At 39.0% G+C, this 19,591-nt stretch overlaps 1 protein-coding gene across 1 annotated transcript; it reads left to right on the forward strand.

The window, feature by feature from the left end:
- On the forward strand, positions 101-1,778 carry LOC107648650 (myb-like protein V). The gene has a single exon (XM_016352451.2). The coding sequence runs from the start codon at positions 408-410 to the stop codon at positions 1,464-1,466; it is 1,059 nt and encodes a 352-aa protein (XP_016207937.1). The 5' UTR covers positions 101-407; the 3' UTR covers positions 1,467-1,778.

Here is a 19,591-nt window from a genome sequence, read left to right on the forward strand (position 1 = left end):
TGAACGTTCTAAAAAATAAATAAATAAATAAATAAATATATTTCAATATTAAACTATAACATTATAGCTAAAGTGTGGATTCACCCATCCGTGCGAAAAGATAAATTAAAATGTTATCATAAAGTCCACGGAAAAAAACAAAAATAGCAAGCAAGGAACACTTTGCAGGAAAATACAAGAAGCTCCCCCAACCATACTATACCATACCATATCTACATTACGATTTTCGCAAAAACATCAAACTGTCACAAAATTCACACAATTAGGTCAAGCTCTTGGGGAAAAAAAGATTTACTGGAAATAATAATAAAAATAATGTAATAAGGGAAAGAAAGAAAGGAAAGAAAAGAAAAGATTTTCTCTTTCTGCTTCCCCAAGAAAACGGAGGAAAAAGAAAACAAGAAGAAATGAAGATAACAGCGAAAGTTATATCGAGTCCGGGTCGAACCGACAAGTTCCCTCCGCCATTGATGAGGTTCTTGAGGAGCAATGCAGGGAGCAGAAGCAGGGGAAGGTCAAGGTCAAGCCCAATGTTCGTACGGAAGAAGAACACCGCCATTGAAACTCAAGAACCATCTTCACCTAAGGTCACTTGCATGGGTCAAGTTCGGGTCAGACGCTCCGCCGCCGCCAAAAGGGGACGCTCCTCCTCCGCCTCCGCATCCGCCGCAAGAGACGGAGCTCCTCCGACACGGTGCCGGTGCTGGTGGATCCGAAAAAACGCTCTGTTCTGCATATTCAAACCGAACAACAGCAATAAGAAGAATAAGAAGAAGAAGAAGAAGAAAAACGAGTGCCGGTGCCAACCAGTTTGGCCCAAATGGGGGTTCTTTCGGGTCGGAAGCTTCCGGAGAAAACCCAGCACGAAGCTCAAAGAAGACTGCGCTAAATCGGAGTCGAATTTTCAGAGGTCAAGCTATGATGAATCAGAGGCAGAGCACGAAGAAGATGATGAATCGGAAATTTACGAAGAAAGAGTGAACCCCGAAGCCGGTTTTGGTTCTTCCAACACGCCGCCGAAGAATGCTTTGTTGTTGACTAGGTGTAGATCCGCACCGTACAGATCTTCGTCGCTGGCCTGCAGATTCTGGAGTTCGCCGCTAAGGAATAGTGAAGAAGAAGAAGAAGAAGAAGAAGAAGAAGAAGAAGAAGAAGAGAAAGAGAGGCATGAAACGAATGAAGCAAGCTCGCAAAGAGATTCGGTTTCTGAAGAAGAAGCGAAAAGGGTATCCGAAAGGGACGCAAAGTTGGGGTTTTTGAAGGAGGTGGAGAGTTCGAATTCAAATGCCAAATCAGAGAAGGTTGTTGAAGATTCGAAGAGTGAGAGTGAAACGCGGCCTATAATGCTTACACGGTGCAAATCGGAACCGGCGAGAACTGGGTACAAGCTGGATCCTGAGGTAAATAGTAGTTTCTGGAAGAAGAAAAGGTTGGGTTTCGCTGATATTCACATTATTACTGACTAATTAAATCAATTGAATTCGTATATTAATTTCTTAATTTCTTTTTTTGGTTTATTGAATTGAATATAGTTGTCACTTCTCAGCCACAGCCAATTGAAGATAAATTCTTGTTAATTTTGTGTTAGTATCATTGGTTCGTTGTGTTGTTTGATACCCGAGCCGTAAGAGATAATGTGTTGAATGTGTATGGTAATAGGTACAAGTACATAATAATAGTAGGAAGAAAAAGGAAGAAGAAGAAGAATAACATGAGAACGTTGGAGTTAATGAGGTTTTTTGTCATGAAACGAGCCCTGAGTTTCCTTTTCCCTGCCAGTAGCCTGAACTTACTTGATTCTGCAATTTGCCTTTCACGTGTTGCTTTTTTTGTTTGTTTATGTCATCAAGTTTTAGTCGGAAACAAAATAATAGCCGTATAAAACTCTCTTCCAGATTTATTATCGGTGACTAAATTGTGTTCCAGATTGAATTAGTAACAATTAACTACTATTATATGTGAATATCAAAATCATTCACTAAAATCAGCTATCAATATAAAATACATATTAAAATAATACAATTTTATACTTACTTAAATTTAATGGTTAAAAAATTATTGGATAATAATTTAGTTAAATATATTAAATTATTTAATAATTATTAATTTTAGGATTTAATTGTCTTTAAGGCATGATATGACCGATTATACGTTATAATTCGACTATAAATGTTATAGATCGACTGTCAATAAAAATCACTCAAACAAGTACCAAAACACTCAGATATGTTATTACTTTTCGTTTAAAGCTTTATTACTCGAGGAGATAACTGATACTCTTCATTTCAGATATAAAGGAAATAGTATAAAAATTATTCAGATTATTGCAATTTGCAAATTCTATTATTCACTTACTGACTTGAGGTTGGAGTGCCTTTTGCAGTACCTACTGCTTTGTTCTCTTATTGCTGACATATAACTCATCCCAACGAAGAGTTCACAGACACTCATCAGCAGACGAGTTATACAACGGCCAACCTTCACAAGAACAATTGGCACTCACTGTGAGGCCTAGAAATAAAAACCCTTCTTTCTTTAAGTCCCAAAATCCCCATACCTGTTCATGGTTGGTGCGGAATTTATAACCACAAACTAACCGGCAAGTGCACCGGGTCGTACCAAGTAATACTTCAGGTGAGTGAGAGTCGATTCCACGAGGATTTAGGGAATAAGCAACAATGGTTGATTAATTTACTTAGTTAGACAAACAGAAAATAGTGTTTGAGAGTTCAAAAGCATTAAACAGTAAATTCAGAATATCAGAAGACAAGCAAGTAAATAAGTTGGAAAAACAATATGGAGAAGGCAGTTAAGGCTTCACAGTTATCTATTTTCCGGATTGATTTTTTTTATTAATTTATTTTAATCATGCAAGATTTAATTCATGGCAAACTATATGTGACTAGACCCTAATTCCGTAGACCTTTCTAGTCTCCTCTAACTTTCATCAACCGCTAATTCCTTGGTCAATTAATTCTAATTAGGGGGTGAAGTTTAATTCTAGTTATTATGCCACAAAAATCCTAATTATCCAAATATAAGAGGATTATATGTCATGTATCCTGGTAAGTCCAGATAATTAGAATTTAGGAGAAATTATTTTCAAGCTGTTGTTCAAGTAAAGAGCTTTTCCAAGTTATACAAGAACTCAATTAGAAAGAGGATCATACTTCCGTTCCACCCAAATTCATAAGATAAAGAACGAAAATAATTCTTAAATTATAAATCAGTACATGAATTAAAATACAAAAACAATAGAATCAATCCATACAAATAGACAGAGCTCCTAACCTTAACAGTGGAGGTTTAGTTGCTCATGGTTTAGAGAGAAAATAAGGATTCTGGTAAACTGTAAATTGGGAAGAGGTGGAATAATTGTGAATTGGAATGGAATAATCTCAAAAAGAGAAGTTTCTTTTCTCTTTTATATCTAATCCTAAATTAATTTAAAATCTATTTTCTAAAACTAATATAATATCTTTTTCTATTTATAAATAAAAATAAAGTTTAAATCAGAATTAATTATAGCAATCAGCGTTTTTTGTGTTTTCTGCACGTGGCACATGTCACGCGTACGCATCAGTCACGCGTACGCGTTGATGGTCTTCTTCACATGGCACGTGTACGCGTCAGGTACGCGCACGCGTCGCTCCTTGCAGGTCATCTCCTTTAATACTTGTTCTCCTTGATAAACCCATATTTTATAATATAATTTGTGCTCAAATTGAGTGTTTCTACCAATTCTTCACCCACTTATTCATGTAAATTGCATGGTTTTACTTTTTCTTCCTTATTTTATGATATATGTGAAAAAACATGTTTCCTATGCTTTAAAAATATTAATTTTAATTACCCTTTACTATCATTCGATGCCGTGATTTGTGTGTTAAGTATTTTCAGATCTCATAGGGCAGGAATGGCTTAAAAGACAAAAAGGAAACATACAAAAATGGAAGGAAAACACAAAAATGGAGTTTTGAAGAAAAGGGCAGCGACGCGAACGCGTGCCTAGCGTGAAAATGCAGCGACGCAAACGCGTAGTTGACGCGGACGCGCGCCTTAAGCAGAACGCAATAGACGCGTACGCATGACCGGCACGTACACGTGACAAGAAAAACTCCCAGATGACGCGAACGCGTGACGGACGCTACGTAAAGGAATTTGCAGAAAATGCCCCCAGCGATTTCTGGATCCTTTTTTGGCCCAAATCCAAACTAGAATCACAGAATATAAGTCGGAGAATGGAGGAATCAAAGGAGACACGTAGACGGCTCATAATACATAATTTTTAGGTTTTAGATGTAGTGTTTAAAGAGAGAGGTTCTCTCCTCTCTCTTAGGATTTAGGATTAGGATTTCTCTTATTTTAGGATTGCTTCTACAATCACAGGTTCAATATTCCTTTAATTTATTTTCTACTTTTATTTATTCCATTACTTTAATTGTCATTTCTCTTTTCATTATTGATTTACAAACTTTCCATGTTAGGATTTGAATTTATGTTTAAATGCAATTTGAGGTATTTCAGATTAATGATTGTTCTATTTATGAATGATTTCAATTCAAATTAGCTTTATTTTTCCCTTTTGGCCTTGGTTAAGTAATTTATAACACTTGAGTTATCAACTCAGCTGTTGATTGAAATTGGAATTCTTAGGTAGTTAATTTGCACTCCAATAACTCTAGTCTCTCCATAGGAGTAGACTAGGACCTGAGGATCAAATTAATTTGTCCACTTGATTTTCCTTTATTTATTAAGGGTTAATTAAAAGTGGGAGTAAAATCCAATTTTCATCACACCTAATAAAGATAACTAGGATAGGACTTCAATTTCTTACACCTTGCCAAGAGTTTTATTATTTATTTAAATTAATTCCTTACAATTTACTTTCTTGCCATTTACTATTCTTGCTTTTTATCTTATACATTAAAAAGCCAAAAATATACTTTTTCCATAACCAATAATAAATCATACTGCTCTGCAACTCCTTGAGAGACGACCCGAGGTTTAAATACTTCGGTTATTTACTATTATTGGGTTTTGTTACTTGTGACAACTAAACTTTTGTACGAAAGGATTCTCTGTTGGTTTAGAAACTATACTCACAACACAATTATATTTATTTATAAATTTCTTTACTGGCGAAAATCCGTTCGTCAAAATGGCGCCGTTGCCGGAGAGTTGCAACTGTGTGCCTTATTATTGGTTATTGTAAATATTTTCTTTTGCTTGTTTATTTGTTTTTATTTTCGCTTTTAATTTTTATTATTTACTATGAATTCTCACCACTATCGCTTTGAGTTTGGTTCTAATAATGTTGAAAGGAATGGAAGCTATAACAGGAACATGCATCAAGGTCAAAACAATCAGAGATGGACGGAGCCACGATGATCTGATCAACCCTTTAGGTAACAATACCTTCCAAACTATCATGGACGACAACCATTCAATAATGCATGTCAGAACAATAGTTATGGTGGACCCCCTTGGAATTACCGACAAGCCCCATCATACACCTATGAACCACCTCCTCAACACAGCTTTGAACCATCACACTCACAAGCCAACTACCACCATTCACCTCCATATGACCCTAACCCCTATCCACCCCAATTCCAACCTAATTACTCCCGAGAACCACCATTTCCCTATGCACCATGTCCATATCCATCACTCCAAGAATCAAGGGAGCAACTCAAGGAAACATTTGAAAAATTTCATGCCACACTTCACCAATTGAATCAAGCGATAAATAGACTACCTTGCCGACGTTCGGACACTCAAGGAACCCCATGGCTTCATGTGGACAAACTAATGAAGAACGCAGCATGAAGGAGATACTAGAAACCCCACTGGATAGTACAGAGCATGATTTTGTACTGGAACAAGTGGAGAAAGCTGAAATTATAGAAGAAGAAGAATTGGTTGAAGACTTAGGAGATGCTGAACCTCCATGGGAATCCATAATTTAGGAGAATTCTGTCAAGAAATTTACAATTGATACTAAGGAGGATAGTGCACAACCTTCAAAGCAGGAATCTTATGAAGAACTGGACAGAATAACTCAACAAGCAAGTTTCCTTGATAATAATGACCACGAGTCCAATTCTCCTAGTAATGAACTTGCACCCGCAAGTGAATTCTTTGAGAGGGAAGAATCTTTCCCAAGTGAATATGAAGATGATGCAGAGGTAGATTTTTCACAACCTCCAACTTATGACTTGAGTGATGAGGAAGATATCAAAGACTTGGATCAAGATGTGGTTGAAATTGAAGAAATTTGCAATGAAGTGGAAGAATTCACAGAAGAACACAAGGGAGAAGAGCTTGCAAAACCACTGGAAACACCTATCTCAAGGCCATTACCGCCCAATACAAACTTCAAGTGGGTAAAATCCTTAGCTTTTATCTTTACTTTTCCACTTGAATATGGTTTGCTTGAAACAGATGCTCAGCTTAAAGCTCTTTGCGGCTTTAAGAGTAAAAGGGAAATGGTTCGTGCTCAAGGCTGGTATGCAAGATTCAATAAGGTTCCACGCTTCAATCTGAAGTGTAAGGATCGGTTTCGAGTTAGATTGAATGGGTCTCGGAGAATGTTTGGTCATCTTGGTGAGAATGCAACTTCTAAACCGCCCGGCTGGAAAAATATAAATCAAGACAAGGGCGGATATAAGAGCAAGGTTTGGGATCCTGGAATCTATTCTGACATTCAACACCCCGGGAACCTGAGAACCTGTTTGAATTTACTCAAAGGCTTTACATGCCTAGTTTGGGACCCCGGAGGCTGTTGGCATTTCAAACAGTGGTGGAGATTTTTGGATGAATTCAAGCATAAGCCACCATAGCAGGAAGCTCATCAAATGTCCAACTTAAGGACTTTAACCAAAAGTGCTAGGTGGGAGACAACCCACCATGGTATGATCGTTCCTTTTTCAATTTCAATTTTATTTCGTTTTGTTTGTTTTTAAATTTTATTTTATTCTATTTTCATTGAACCTGGAATTATTCATATCACCCATATTAGCACTGCATATTGCATACTGCATAATTACATTAAAAAAAATCATCCCACGTGAGCGCGCAGGCCACGCGTGGGCGTCGACTGAAAATCGGCGTAAAGATCCAACGCCCAGAAAGTTGGGCTGGAATTGTGCGGCTGTTGTGCGTTTAGCACAAATCGGCCCATGCATTCGCGTCCCTGACGTGAACGCGTCACATGCACTACGCACATCCCACACGAAAATGTGAGCGACGCGTCCGCATTGCGTGGATTTTATGGACCCCATTGGAAACAGAGAGTTGCGCCAAAACGACACTGGAAGTGTACGTTTAGCACAATTTTTAGCGACGCGTTTGCGTGCTCCACGCGTACGCGTCCCTTACCTTTTACCTAATTCACGCGATCGTGTCAACGACGCGACCGCGTCACACCCTTTTTTTTGCCCCAATCACGCGATCGTGTGCTCCACGCGTTCGCGTGGATTCAAAAATAGTAACCCCAACCCACGCGAAACCCTACCATTCCACGTCACCCAAAACCCCCCACCCCCCTCTGCTACCTCTCTTCTCCCATTCCCCAACTCTTCTTCTTTCCTTTCTTCTCCTCCCTCCACAACCACCAAACCCCACTGCCGCTGCCCCATCACCGAGCTGCCACCACAACACAACCCTCAACCCCTTCTCTCCCCCCTTAACCCTTAACCACCCACAACCACCAAACCGCCCCTGCCTCCACCTCGGACCGCCGCCGCGCCGCCACCCATCACCACTGCGTCACCACCATACCACCACCATCTCTCTGAGCCTACTTTCTGTTTCTACACACTAGGTTCCGCCGAACACCGATTTCGTTTTCCAATCAGTCAGTTAGTTGCATATTTTACAATTTTTGTTCAAAATAGGATAGTTAGAGATGTATGATTGTAGTGGTTTCTAGGTGGTTAGGTAGCTAGGATGTGATTAGTGGATTTAGGCCTGATAATTGCACTGTTCGTGCTAACTGTTTTTATCTGATTCGCAATTCTGAATTTGCTGTGATGATTTTGTTCATATGTTGTTCTTCATATTTGATGTTGCTGTTGAACTGTTCTTTAATATTCTTGCTATTTGTTAATCTTTGTAGCACTATTTAATTTCATATGAACTAATTTTTCTTGCTGTTTACTACCCGGAAACATCCAATTTTAGTCGGAATGCTGCCCAATTTTCTGCAAATTTATGGTTTAATCTACTCCATTCATGTATTGGTTTGAAAACTCATTATTTTGCATTACTTGGCTACAACCAACCCAATTTATGAATGCACGGACTAGCATTCTTATTCCTTTTTGTTCCCTGAGTACTAAATTGCTTATTGATGATTTTATTCTCATTTTACACTTACTTTATCTATAGGAATTATCATCAATAAAATGCAATCCTTGCTTGAATATGAGTTGATTGTTCCTCAAGTTTGTGAATTTTTTGGTAACTAGGAAAACCATTCTCATGCCACTCACTTTAACTTCCTTTTTAACTCCTAACCAGTTTAGCTTTCTAACTTCTCTTTTTTGGTTTTACCTAACTACTTTAACTTTTTAACTCAAGGCATGATTACTGTTTTTCCAAATTAACTTGAATTCCACTTCTATTATATTTTGGATTGTGATTTTTACTCTCAGACTTCTCACTCGAATTCAATCCAAAATGTACATATATTTACCTCATTTCATGCTTCAATTGCTCTTTTGCCTTTATATTTACATTGACAACATCCTACTTGCCTACTTGTTTTCCTGCTTTAGTTCTTCAATTATATCCTGCTACTTCTACTTTTCAGGATGTCTTATCCCAAAAGTAAGGGAAAAGGCAAGGCAACTACAGGCAAACGGAAAAGAGGAGAATCTTCTACCTCTATCCTGGATCTCCTTCACGACGATTCCTGGTGGGAAAAGAACTTTACCCCGCAGGAAAAGGCCGACGAGCTCCTCACCGCCATAGATCAAGTCAAATTTGCAAACAGATACTATGAGTTAAAGTATCCAGTGTTTGCCACTGCCAGGAACCTCTACCTGGAGAGAACTCTTAAAATCCCATAAGAACTCACCTAGTACACTTTCGAACAGATAAAATAAAGAGGTTGGTTCTTCATGGAAAGGAATTTGACAGAGGTCAATGCATCCTGGGTCTGAGAATTTTACTGTAACTATTTCAAGACCTCCCTGGATGCAGTGCACCTCAGAGGGAAACAGATTTTAGTCACTGAGGAAGCTATTGAGGATATCCTCCGGCTTCAGCCTAAGCCAGATCAGCCTGACGGTTACCAAAAGGCTGAAGAGGATATGAGATACATGAGATTTGATTGGGATGCAGTCAAGCAGAGAATAGCCCTTGATCCTACTGCCCATGGGTCATGGGAAAGAATACAGTGATGCCTAAGGGAATCAAGATGATATATTTAAATGATGAGGCTCGGCTTTGGCAGCAGATCCTGAGTAATTACGTGATGCCGAGCACTCATGAGACAGAGGTGCCCGCTGCTATGATCACCCTCATCTGGTGTGTGATGGAGGGTAAGGACCTATATCTTCCACTTTTCATCAGGTATTATATGGCCAGGGTCCATGTCAGAGGCACTCTCCCTTTCCCTTATCTGATCACCCAGCTAGGCCGCTGAGCTGACGTGCCTTGGGAGTTGGCTGATGAGAAGCCAACTACTGCAGACTGCAAGAAGATCATTCCTCACAGCAGGAAGTTTTTGGAATTAGGGTACAGACCTCCTTTTCTCACTGCCTCGGGTGAGGCAGCCACATCTTCAGCTGCCCCTTCTGCATCCACTGCTGCACCAACCCTATCCACTGCACCTCCACCTACTCCTGAGCCCATTTATCATCTGGTGCACCGCCTCTTCGCATGCCTGGATCGTATGGAGCGTCACCACAAGCGACGCTATGAGCACCTAAAGTTGATAATCCGATCCGACAGCGACATCCCCTCCGAGCCTGACACCGCTTCTGAGCCATCTGATGCGGAGGCAGATGATCATGAGGAGGAGGCACATGCCCAGGCAGAGCAGGGAGGACCTGAGCAGGCTGCACCACACCATGAGGAGGCCCGCCAGATCCAGGCTGCAGATCCGGAGATTCTTCTACAGACAGAGCCTCCGCCTCAGCAGGCAGCTCCTCCTACACTTACCGAGACTGCAGATCCTCAGCCTACCTCAGAGTCACCGGCAGCCCATCCTTCCGGAGATGACACTTCTCACACCCAGCCTGAGTGAGTATCGAGGACGATGCTATTATTTAAGTGTGGGGAGGTCACCATCTCTGGCGTACTTTATTTTGGTGAACCACTTTTCAGACTCTCTTTATCCTATTTTGCTTATTTTTCTGTATTTTTATTTTTTTTTTATCTTTCAGTTCTTGCACATTTCTTTTTTGATGTATTTTTACTTATTTCTACATTTTGTACTTTAGTTTATATATATCTTAGATATTCAGTTTAGTCTAGTTACAATTTTAGTTATTAAGTTGTGATATAGAACATATAGATTAATTAGTTTAGTTTACCCTTTTTAGCATACGATAACTTGGATTAATTGAAAATAAAAAGAGTAAACTAAAGACTTTAGTATAACAGAATCACAACAATCCACGCACTGTATATATATAGCAATAAATGATTGGTTAATTTAAACAACATTTTTCAAGGAAGAACACTAAGATTTTAAGAGCCACCCTAAGATTCACATTGAGAATAATGGGAACCCTTGATTTCTACTTGCATGACATACATAACTGATATATGATTTTTGAGCCAAAGAACACACAACCTGTGAGTTTTTGAGCCTATTTGTATGGTTACATTATTTAACCATAATTATTTCATTCTTGTGTGTTCGCCCTTCTTTTTTATTCTGGTAATCTTTACTTTGTTTTAATCTATATGTCCAATATAGAATGTAGATACATACCAATATATGATTGAGGCCATCATTTAAATTTTTCCTCACTTATCCCAAATTAGCCCACTTTTTACATCACCCTTGTTAGCCCCCTTGAGCCTTTTAATTCCCCCCTTGTTCTATAACCACATTACTAGCCTTAAGCAGAAAAACAAATTAAAAATTCCAAGTTGAATCCTTGGTTAGCTTAAGATAGAGATTATGTATCCACTAAGTGTGGGAAAACATGGAAACATGGGTTGATAGGAAAGGATTAATTCAATAAGATAATAAGGATTTTGGGAGCATGCTCATGTAAAATCAAATTAAACCAAAACACCATGTGCATTGATATATGCTTATGTTTCAAAAAAAAAAAAATTCTTTTTGGTTAAATAAATAAATAAGGGGACAAAATTTCCCCAATAATAAGTTTAGTAGAGAGATCAATGCACATGGAAGTAAAAGCAAAAACAAATTTGGTACATGAGTATGTGACACAAAGTGACAAAAAAATTGGGAACCCCAAGAAAGTTATAAATTATATGGAATATGTATATGTTAGGTGAGATCTTAGACTAATCAAGGATTCACTTTGTTAGCTCACTTAGCCTTATATATATACCCTTACCATTACCTTGGCCCCATTACAGCCTTTAAAAGACCTCATGATTTTTGTATGTCTGTATTCAATATTTGTTGACTGGTTAGATGAAGAACAAAGTTTTAGAAAGCATGAATACAAAAGAATAGAGTGATTAACCCCAAACACTGAGTGAATAGAGAGTAAACACAAATCCAGTGAGGGTTCAATAGCTCATCACCATATATCTCTGTTTAAATATTTAATTGTGTTGAAAGCTTATGAAATATTTTAACCCAATTCAATTGTGACAGTGCTTTAACATGATTTAGGTTTGGCTATACATATATAATTCCTTGAAAATATGAATCAAATTAACCACATGTAAGCTATATATATATATATAGGTGGGTGATAATTAAAATTGCATGATTCATGAAGGTAGTTTGCATTTAGAATAGATTGCATTGCATGAGATTCCACCATTCTAACTTTACCATTTCTCTTGGATTTAGCATGAGGACATGCTATTGTTTAAGTGTGGGGAGGTTGATAAACTCATATTTTATGATATAATTTGTGCTCAAATTGAGTGTTTCTATCAATTCTTCACCCACTTATTCATGTAAATTGCATGGTTTTACTTTTCCTTCCTTATTTTATGATATATGTGAAAAAACATGTTTTCTATGCTTTAAAAATATTAATTTTAATTACCCTTTACTATCATTCGATGCCGTGATTTGTGTGTTAAGTATTTTCAGATCTCATAGGGCAGGAATGACTTAACGGACAAAAAAGGAAACTTACAAAAATGGAAGGAAAACACAAAAATGGAGTTTTGAAGAAAAAGGCAGCGACGCGAACGCATGGACGACGCGAACGCGTGCCTAGCGCGAAAATGCAGCGACGCGAACGCGTAGTTGACGCGGACGCGCGCCTTGAGCAGAACGCAATAGACGCGTACGCGTGACCGATGCGTACGCGTGACAAGGAAATCTCCCAGATGACGCGAACGCGTGACCCGCGCAAACGCGTGATGGACGCCACGTACAAGAATCTGCAGAAAATGCCCCCAGCGATTTCTGGACCCTCTTTCGGCCCAAATCCAAACCAGAAACACAAAATATAAGCCAGAGAATGGAGGAATCAAAGGAGACACGTAGACGGCTCATAATACATAATTTTTAGGTTTTTGATGTAGTTTTTAGAGAGAGAGGTTCTCTCCTCTCTCTTAGGATTTAGGATTAGGATTTCTCTTATTTTAGGATTGCTTCTACAATCACAGGTTCAATATTCCTTTAATTTATTTTCTACTTTTATTTATTCCATTACTTTAATTGTCATTTATCTTTTCATTATTGATTTACAAACTTTCCATGTTAGGATTTGAATTTATGTATAAATGCAATTTGAGGTATTTCAGATTAATGATTGTTCTATTTATGAATGATTTCAATTCAAATTAGCTTTATTTTCCCCTTTTGGCATTGGTTAAGTAATTTATAACACTTGAGTTATCAACTCAGCTGTTGATTGAAATTGGAATTCTTAGCTGGTTAATTTGCACTCCAATAACTCTAGTCTCTCCATTGGAGTTGACTAGGACCTAAGGATCAAATTAATTTGTCCACTTGACTTTCCTTTATTTAGTAAGGGTAAATTAAAAGTGGGAGCAAAATCCAATCTTTATCACACCTGATAAAGATAACTAGGATAGGACTTCAATTTCTTACACCTTGCCAAGAGTTTTATTATTTATTTAAATTAATTCCTTACAATTTAGTTTCTTGCCATTTACTATTCTTGCTTTTTATCTTATACATTAAAAAATCCAAAAATATACTTTTTCCATAACAAATAATAAATCATACTGCCCTGCAACTCCTTGAGAGACGACCTGAGATTTAAATACTTTGGTTATTTACTTTTATTGGATTTTGTTACTTGTGACAACCAAACTTTTGTACGAAAGGATTCTCTGTTGGTTTAGAAACTATACTCACAACGCGATTATATTTTTTATAAATTTCTTTACTGGAAAAAATCCGTTCGTCACTCCTTCCATTTGTGCAAGCTTCCTCTCCATCCTCTAAGCCATTCCTGCCCTATATAGCCTTCTTCTCTTTTTCTGCGGAAACTCCATCAAATTCAACGAAATGCTACCTAAAATAAACAGAATTGCACACGACTCAAAGTAGCATTCATAGTGGTTAAAAGATAATTAATTCTTGATTAAACTCAATCAAATTAAATGCAAATTCACTAGAAAAAGATAGGAAAGATGCTCACGCATCACAACACCAAACTTGAATTGTTGCTTGTCCTCAAGCAACCAAAATAAGTGCAAGATTAAGATGTGTATTTGCATGAGAAGTGAGAGTTTAGTCATGTTCATGTCTCTACTTATAGTGGGGTTTACAACTACAATCTTGAATAGTTTTGGCATCTCACTCTCCTTTGAATAAGAAGAATGTCAATGTCATGCGGAATTAGAATCCGGATCATATTATGAGTTCTCTTATCTTTATACCTCAGTTAAATCCTTGAACACAGCAGGTATCCCTTAATTCTCAAATAACTGGTGCTTTGCACCTTGAGCCTAGCTGTGACTTTAAGTGTTTTGTCTCAAGGGTTAATTGACACAAGAACACCACAAGCACTTAACTGGGGAACTCCTCTTTTGAAGTTCTGATTTTTCTTTTAGCTATTCCCAGACAGTGGTGCTCAAAGCCTTTGGCATACTCTACTAATTCCAGTTGATCTCGACTCTAAATGTTCTGTCTCAAGGATTACTTGACACAAGAATACCACAAGCATATCACTAGGGAAACAAATCTTTGAGCTTTTAATCATGTCTGACCTCCCTAGTCATTGATGCTCAGAGCCTTGGACCTTGCTTTTTTTTTTGTTTCTTTTGCTTCAAGGATTAACCGTCACAAATTTTCAGAAAATTCATAATACTTCTCTAAATTTCTTTTCCTTATATGTCAACATTCCTTGATTCAAATTCAAAGATACACGGTTTATATCATGCATTCAGCATCACAGAGAACACCACCACATTTGATTAAATGAGACTACTCTTTAAAAAAATAAACTCAATTTTTCATGCATTACATCCCCTTTTTCTTCTTTCTTTTTGATTTCAAGCTCAGTGGACAATACATGAGACACCTTTTAGAATTAAAGCAACTAACATAAATTTTGAAAATAACAGAACTAAACTAGAACCTAGGAATCTAACTAATAAAGGATCATGCAATAAACAAAGCAAAATAGCAAAAAATCGGAACATAACATAGTAAGAGCGGGAAGGAATATAGAATGAAAGGAATTCAACCATCTCAGTTATCCTAGTGGCCATTTTATTCTTCAGGCTGTGCTCCTCCATGAAGATGATTTGCCTCCCTTTGGTACCATAAAAATAAACAGAAAAACCATCTGCGAAGTGACAACACCAAACTTAAAGGTTTGCTTGTCCTCAAGCAAAGAAGAACTGAAAACAGAGAGGGACATAGAAAGACATAAAAGAAAAATAGTATGATGAAAGAAGAATAAAAGGATAAAAGAACAAGAGAGAATTAGGATTGGGGGGTGGATGATTTGAAATCAGGCGCTGAGGTGGTTTAATTGGGCGTCGCATGCGACGCATACGCGTGATGTTGGTTGTGCGAATGGCGCGAGGGCAGCCCCGTGCACGCACAACTCTCTCTTCAGATACGCACGAGAGCCAAAATTGCATATGACGCGTGCGCGTCAGGGACGCGTACGCGTGGACGGCCAGAATGGGAAAACGACGCGCACGCGTCAGGGACGCGTACGCGTGATGGGACTTGTGCGCCCAGCACAGTTCCAGCCCCACACCATCATACTCTCTGGCCAAACACCTTTTATGCCGATTTTACAAGGTCACGCGTGCACGTCAAGGACGCGTCCGCGTGATGGGCTGAAATCGCAAACGACGCGTACGCGTGAGGGACGCGTGCGCGTGGTCTTGCTTGTGCGCAAGGCACGCTTCCAGCACCACTCCGGCCCAACTCTCGGGTCAATTCCTTGGTGGTGCGAACTCACACATGACGCGCACGCGTTAGGTATGCTTGCGCGTCGAACACCTTTTTTTTTGTCGAAGTGTTCGGTTCCTGTTCTAAAATAGCTGCATGATCATAACACACTTAAAACGAAATAAAAACAGTAAAAACTCAATAAAAATAAAATAAATAAGAAAATCACTACTACAAAAAATAACTAAGGACATGAAATTATCGGGTTACCTCCCAACAAGTGCTTCTTTACCGTCACTAGCTTGACGGTCAGCTCCTCTAAGGAGGAGGATCATAGGGGCTCAGCTCTTCACCCCTTACTTTGAACTTCTTTCCTGTGTCTCCATAAATTAGCTCAATATGCTCCAGAGAGAGGATTCTGTTTGCTGTATAAATCCACTTATGCCTTTGTCTTTCCAAGGTCTATTGCATCCTTAGGCTAAGTGCTCTGTGAGGGGGCGACTCTTTAAAATAAGCTTTCAGCTAACACTCCCGAACCAGTTGGTTCAAGGTGCTAGGTGTTGAAGCATCCCGAAGGACTTACTCCCTCAAGTCTCTCTCCCCCATACATGCACACTACAGGCACATGGTTTGTTGTTTTCTTCCCTTGAGGTCTTGGTGTCCAGCACCTCTTTGGGTTACTAAATGTTCTGTAGCAAGGTTGCTCTTGATAGTGGATTTTCAGTTGATAATCCCGGGTTAGTTAACCCAAGTTACCAAGTGATGAAGCACTCCTAAGAACTTATTCATCCAAGCAGATCCTTGGTACAAGAGCACCACAGACACATCCCTCAAGATTCAAGCCCTTGGTGCCTAGCCTTATTCCTTATTAACTTTTCTTTCTTTTTTCAACTCTTATTGTTCTTTTCCTTTTTCTTATTAGGATCTTATTATTTAGCTAGTCTCATGGGGTGTGTTTCAAGCATATGATTTATGACAGATAGTTGCCTTCCCACCTTGTTAGTGAACCAACTTAGCTAAGTGATTACTACACCACAAATCTAAGAACTTACTCCACAAATTGAACTCCACTCTGGTCTTTCATAACATCTCTTTTTATTTAGCTTAAAAAGGACAAGCATACAATAAGCAAGATGGAATTGAAAACAGGCAATTTGACTAGCAAGCATAGACCTAGGCAAAAGCAAACTTAAAGACAGAATTGAAAATTCCTAAGCTACTATGGAAGCATGTTCTATTTCATACATGATTTTCCTTATTTAAAAAAAAACTTGAAAAAGATGGGACAATAAGGGAACTCCACCACCTTTTAATCATGGGGTTGCCCATGCTCTCCCTCTTGCTTGTCCTCTTTGCGTCCACTTGTGCTTCCTTGTATCCATGCTAGTCTGGCTCTTTTTTAGTCTTCAAGTGCCTTTCTTACTGATTCATGACTCTTCTCCACCCTTTCTCTTTCTTCTCGTGCTAACTCATCCTTCACTTCGTCATATTTTGTGATTCCCGGATGTACTATAGGTAGCTGTCCGACTAAGTATCCGAGTCTGGCTAGTATGTTTACATGATTTCCACTTTCACTCATGTAAACCCCTTCAGAGAATGCCCTGTGCTCGTCAAAGAGTTTTGCTTGTTCTATTTGTTTTCGATGCATCTCATGTATGTGTGCACCTTGATGTGCTTAGATGTTGATTAGCTTCTAGATAGATTCTTGTTGTTCATTTTGCCTTTGTTCTATCCTGTGGAAGGATTCACCCCATTGTTTTCCTTGTTCCAATTGCTGCTCCATCATTTGCTTCTACCACTCCCCTTGTTGATTCATCCATCTCGAGAGCGATTCCTCTTGACGGCCCATCATCTGTAATTGAAGCTCCTTCTGTGCCTCTTGATGCTCCCAATATTGCCTAGATTTCTTGTAATTGGTGCATGTTCAAGGTGGCTGCGGCTTGCTCCTTTGGGTTTTGCCCTTCTACAGTTTGCTGGGCTACCCTCTTTCTTATCCTTCGTTGAGGTAGGGGAGATGTAACAGCATGCATACGCTGGACAGTAATTGGGATACCAACTTTTATCCATTCGGGGTTTTCATCTTCGAACACTACCCCGGCCTTGTCACACAGGCGGAAAATGGTGCTGGGATAGCCTAACCTTTCTCCAGAATCACTTTTCTCAACCATCTTCCTAATGCCTTGGGCTATGAGCTCGTGCACTTTGATCTCTCCCCCTTTAAGTATGCATTGCACCATTGTTGCTCTCTTAAGATTCACCTCTGAATTGTTTCCGGCAGGAAGGATGGATCTCCTTACAATTTCGAACCATCCCTTTGCTTCAGGGGTGAGATCACCTCTTTTAATAAATTTGGGTTTTCCATTGGGATCTCTCATCCAGTCTGTCCCTTGTATGCAGATATCTTTCACAATCTGGTCATAATTAGGATTACCATCTATTCGAGATTGATAACTCTCTTCCTCAAATGGTATAGTTCATAGCTTCAGCACTCTCATGATGCTCATGGGACTAAAATCCACCGTCACTCCTCTCACAAAGCTTATATAAGACTCCTCTTTCTTATCATACCTCACCGCATTTGCGTAGAACTCTCTCACCAGCGTTGCATTTATTTTTGCGGTGACCGGATCAGTGAGAAGCTCCCATCTTCTCTTTTCTACCTTCTCTGTGATTTTGGGGCACTCAGTTTTCTTGACTTGAAAGCCTAGCTCATATATGATCTCCTTATCATCCATCCATCCAAATTAGAGTGCATGATAAAAAGTTCTAAACTTCTTTTCATCGAAAGGGCGTTGCTCTATAGGCTCCTTCCCCTTTCTTCTTTTAGAGCTTGATGATGCCATGAGTGACTTTTGAAAAGTGAAGGTGTTAAGGTTAGTGATGAGTGGTGGAATTCGGTTGGGTTTGGATAGGGTGTGGCTTGGATAGTTGTACTTCGAGAGTGAGAAGTTTGAAGAAGTGGTTGCTGGAATGTGAAGGGAAGTACGAACTAGGACTTACTTATATAGGAAAATGATGAGTGAATGAAAGGTGTGGATTGATGGGGTGGTTGTGTGATGGACGGATGGGGTTTAGCATGGGATGAGCACAAGGATCATCATCTTAATGATGGGGTTGGTTCAATTTCTAAGCTTGTTCTCCTTCTAATGTTGCATGGCAACAATTTCCAATGCAATCCTCTTGAAGACACGTGTATAGTCTTCTCTTTTTGTGGTGGCCGAACCCTTCAATTGCCCCATCAATTCTCCTACAAAATAAAAGAAATGTGATTAAAAGAAAACTTGTGGAAAGTGGTGGCAAAATTAAAAGAATAACTACTTTTTAAAGTTTTTGTTTCTAACTACTAAGTGCTGTTCATGAGTGCACACCAACTGACTAACTCAACATCCATGTATGCAACATTGGCAACACCAAACTTAGTTTGGTGCCATGTGGTGTAAAAGATTTGTTCAAGGCCCCTAAGAGTGACATGATATGGGTTACATTTATGTCCTCTTAGTGTGCCTTGAACACCAAACTTGTTCCTCACTATATGTTGCACAAAAGGATTCATTCAAGTGCATGTCAAGTTGAGTTGTAATCCCTGAACCTTGCTTTATTAACTACTTTTTAAAAACATGTAAAACATGGGTTGCCTCCCATGAAGCGCTTCTTTAGCGTCACTAGCTTGACGTTCTACCTTTGTCATGGTGGTTGGTAATGCTTCAGATCTTCCCCTCTTGCAGTAAACCTATATCCATTGGCTTCATCAATGATCTCCACATGTTCTAGGGATAGAACTTTGTTGATGGTGAAAACCTTAGGTAACTGAGATGGGATGGTGGGGAGATGAGGTAGGATATCTAGGAAGTAAGCTGAGATCACTTTATCCCCTGGAGAGAAATCTTCTGTAGGGATCTTTTTATTCCTCCATCTCCTTAGTACTTTCTTCTTTGTTTCTTTTGCTGTTATCCTTCTCTTTGTGGTCTCTTTTCCTAGGGAGATTTTATTGCTGGTCTCATATGATTCTGGTGGTTTTGGCTCCACTTGAGTTTCCTTTAGCTCTGACAGCTGCTGATTCTCTTGTTCATCACCCAAAGGAAT

This window comes from Arachis ipaensis, chromosome B06 (genome assembly GCF_000816755.2).
Source record: "Arachis ipaensis cultivar K30076 chromosome B06, Araip1.1, whole genome shotgun sequence".
NCBI classification, from domain to species: Eukaryota; Viridiplantae; Streptophyta; class Magnoliopsida; order Fabales; family Fabaceae; genus Arachis; species Arachis ipaensis.

Excerpts from the sequence above, each read along its gene's own strand:
- LOC107648650 (XM_016352451.2), top strand. The coding sequence starts at position 408 with ATGAAGATAACAGCGAAAGTTATATCGAGTCCGGGTCGAACCGACAAG.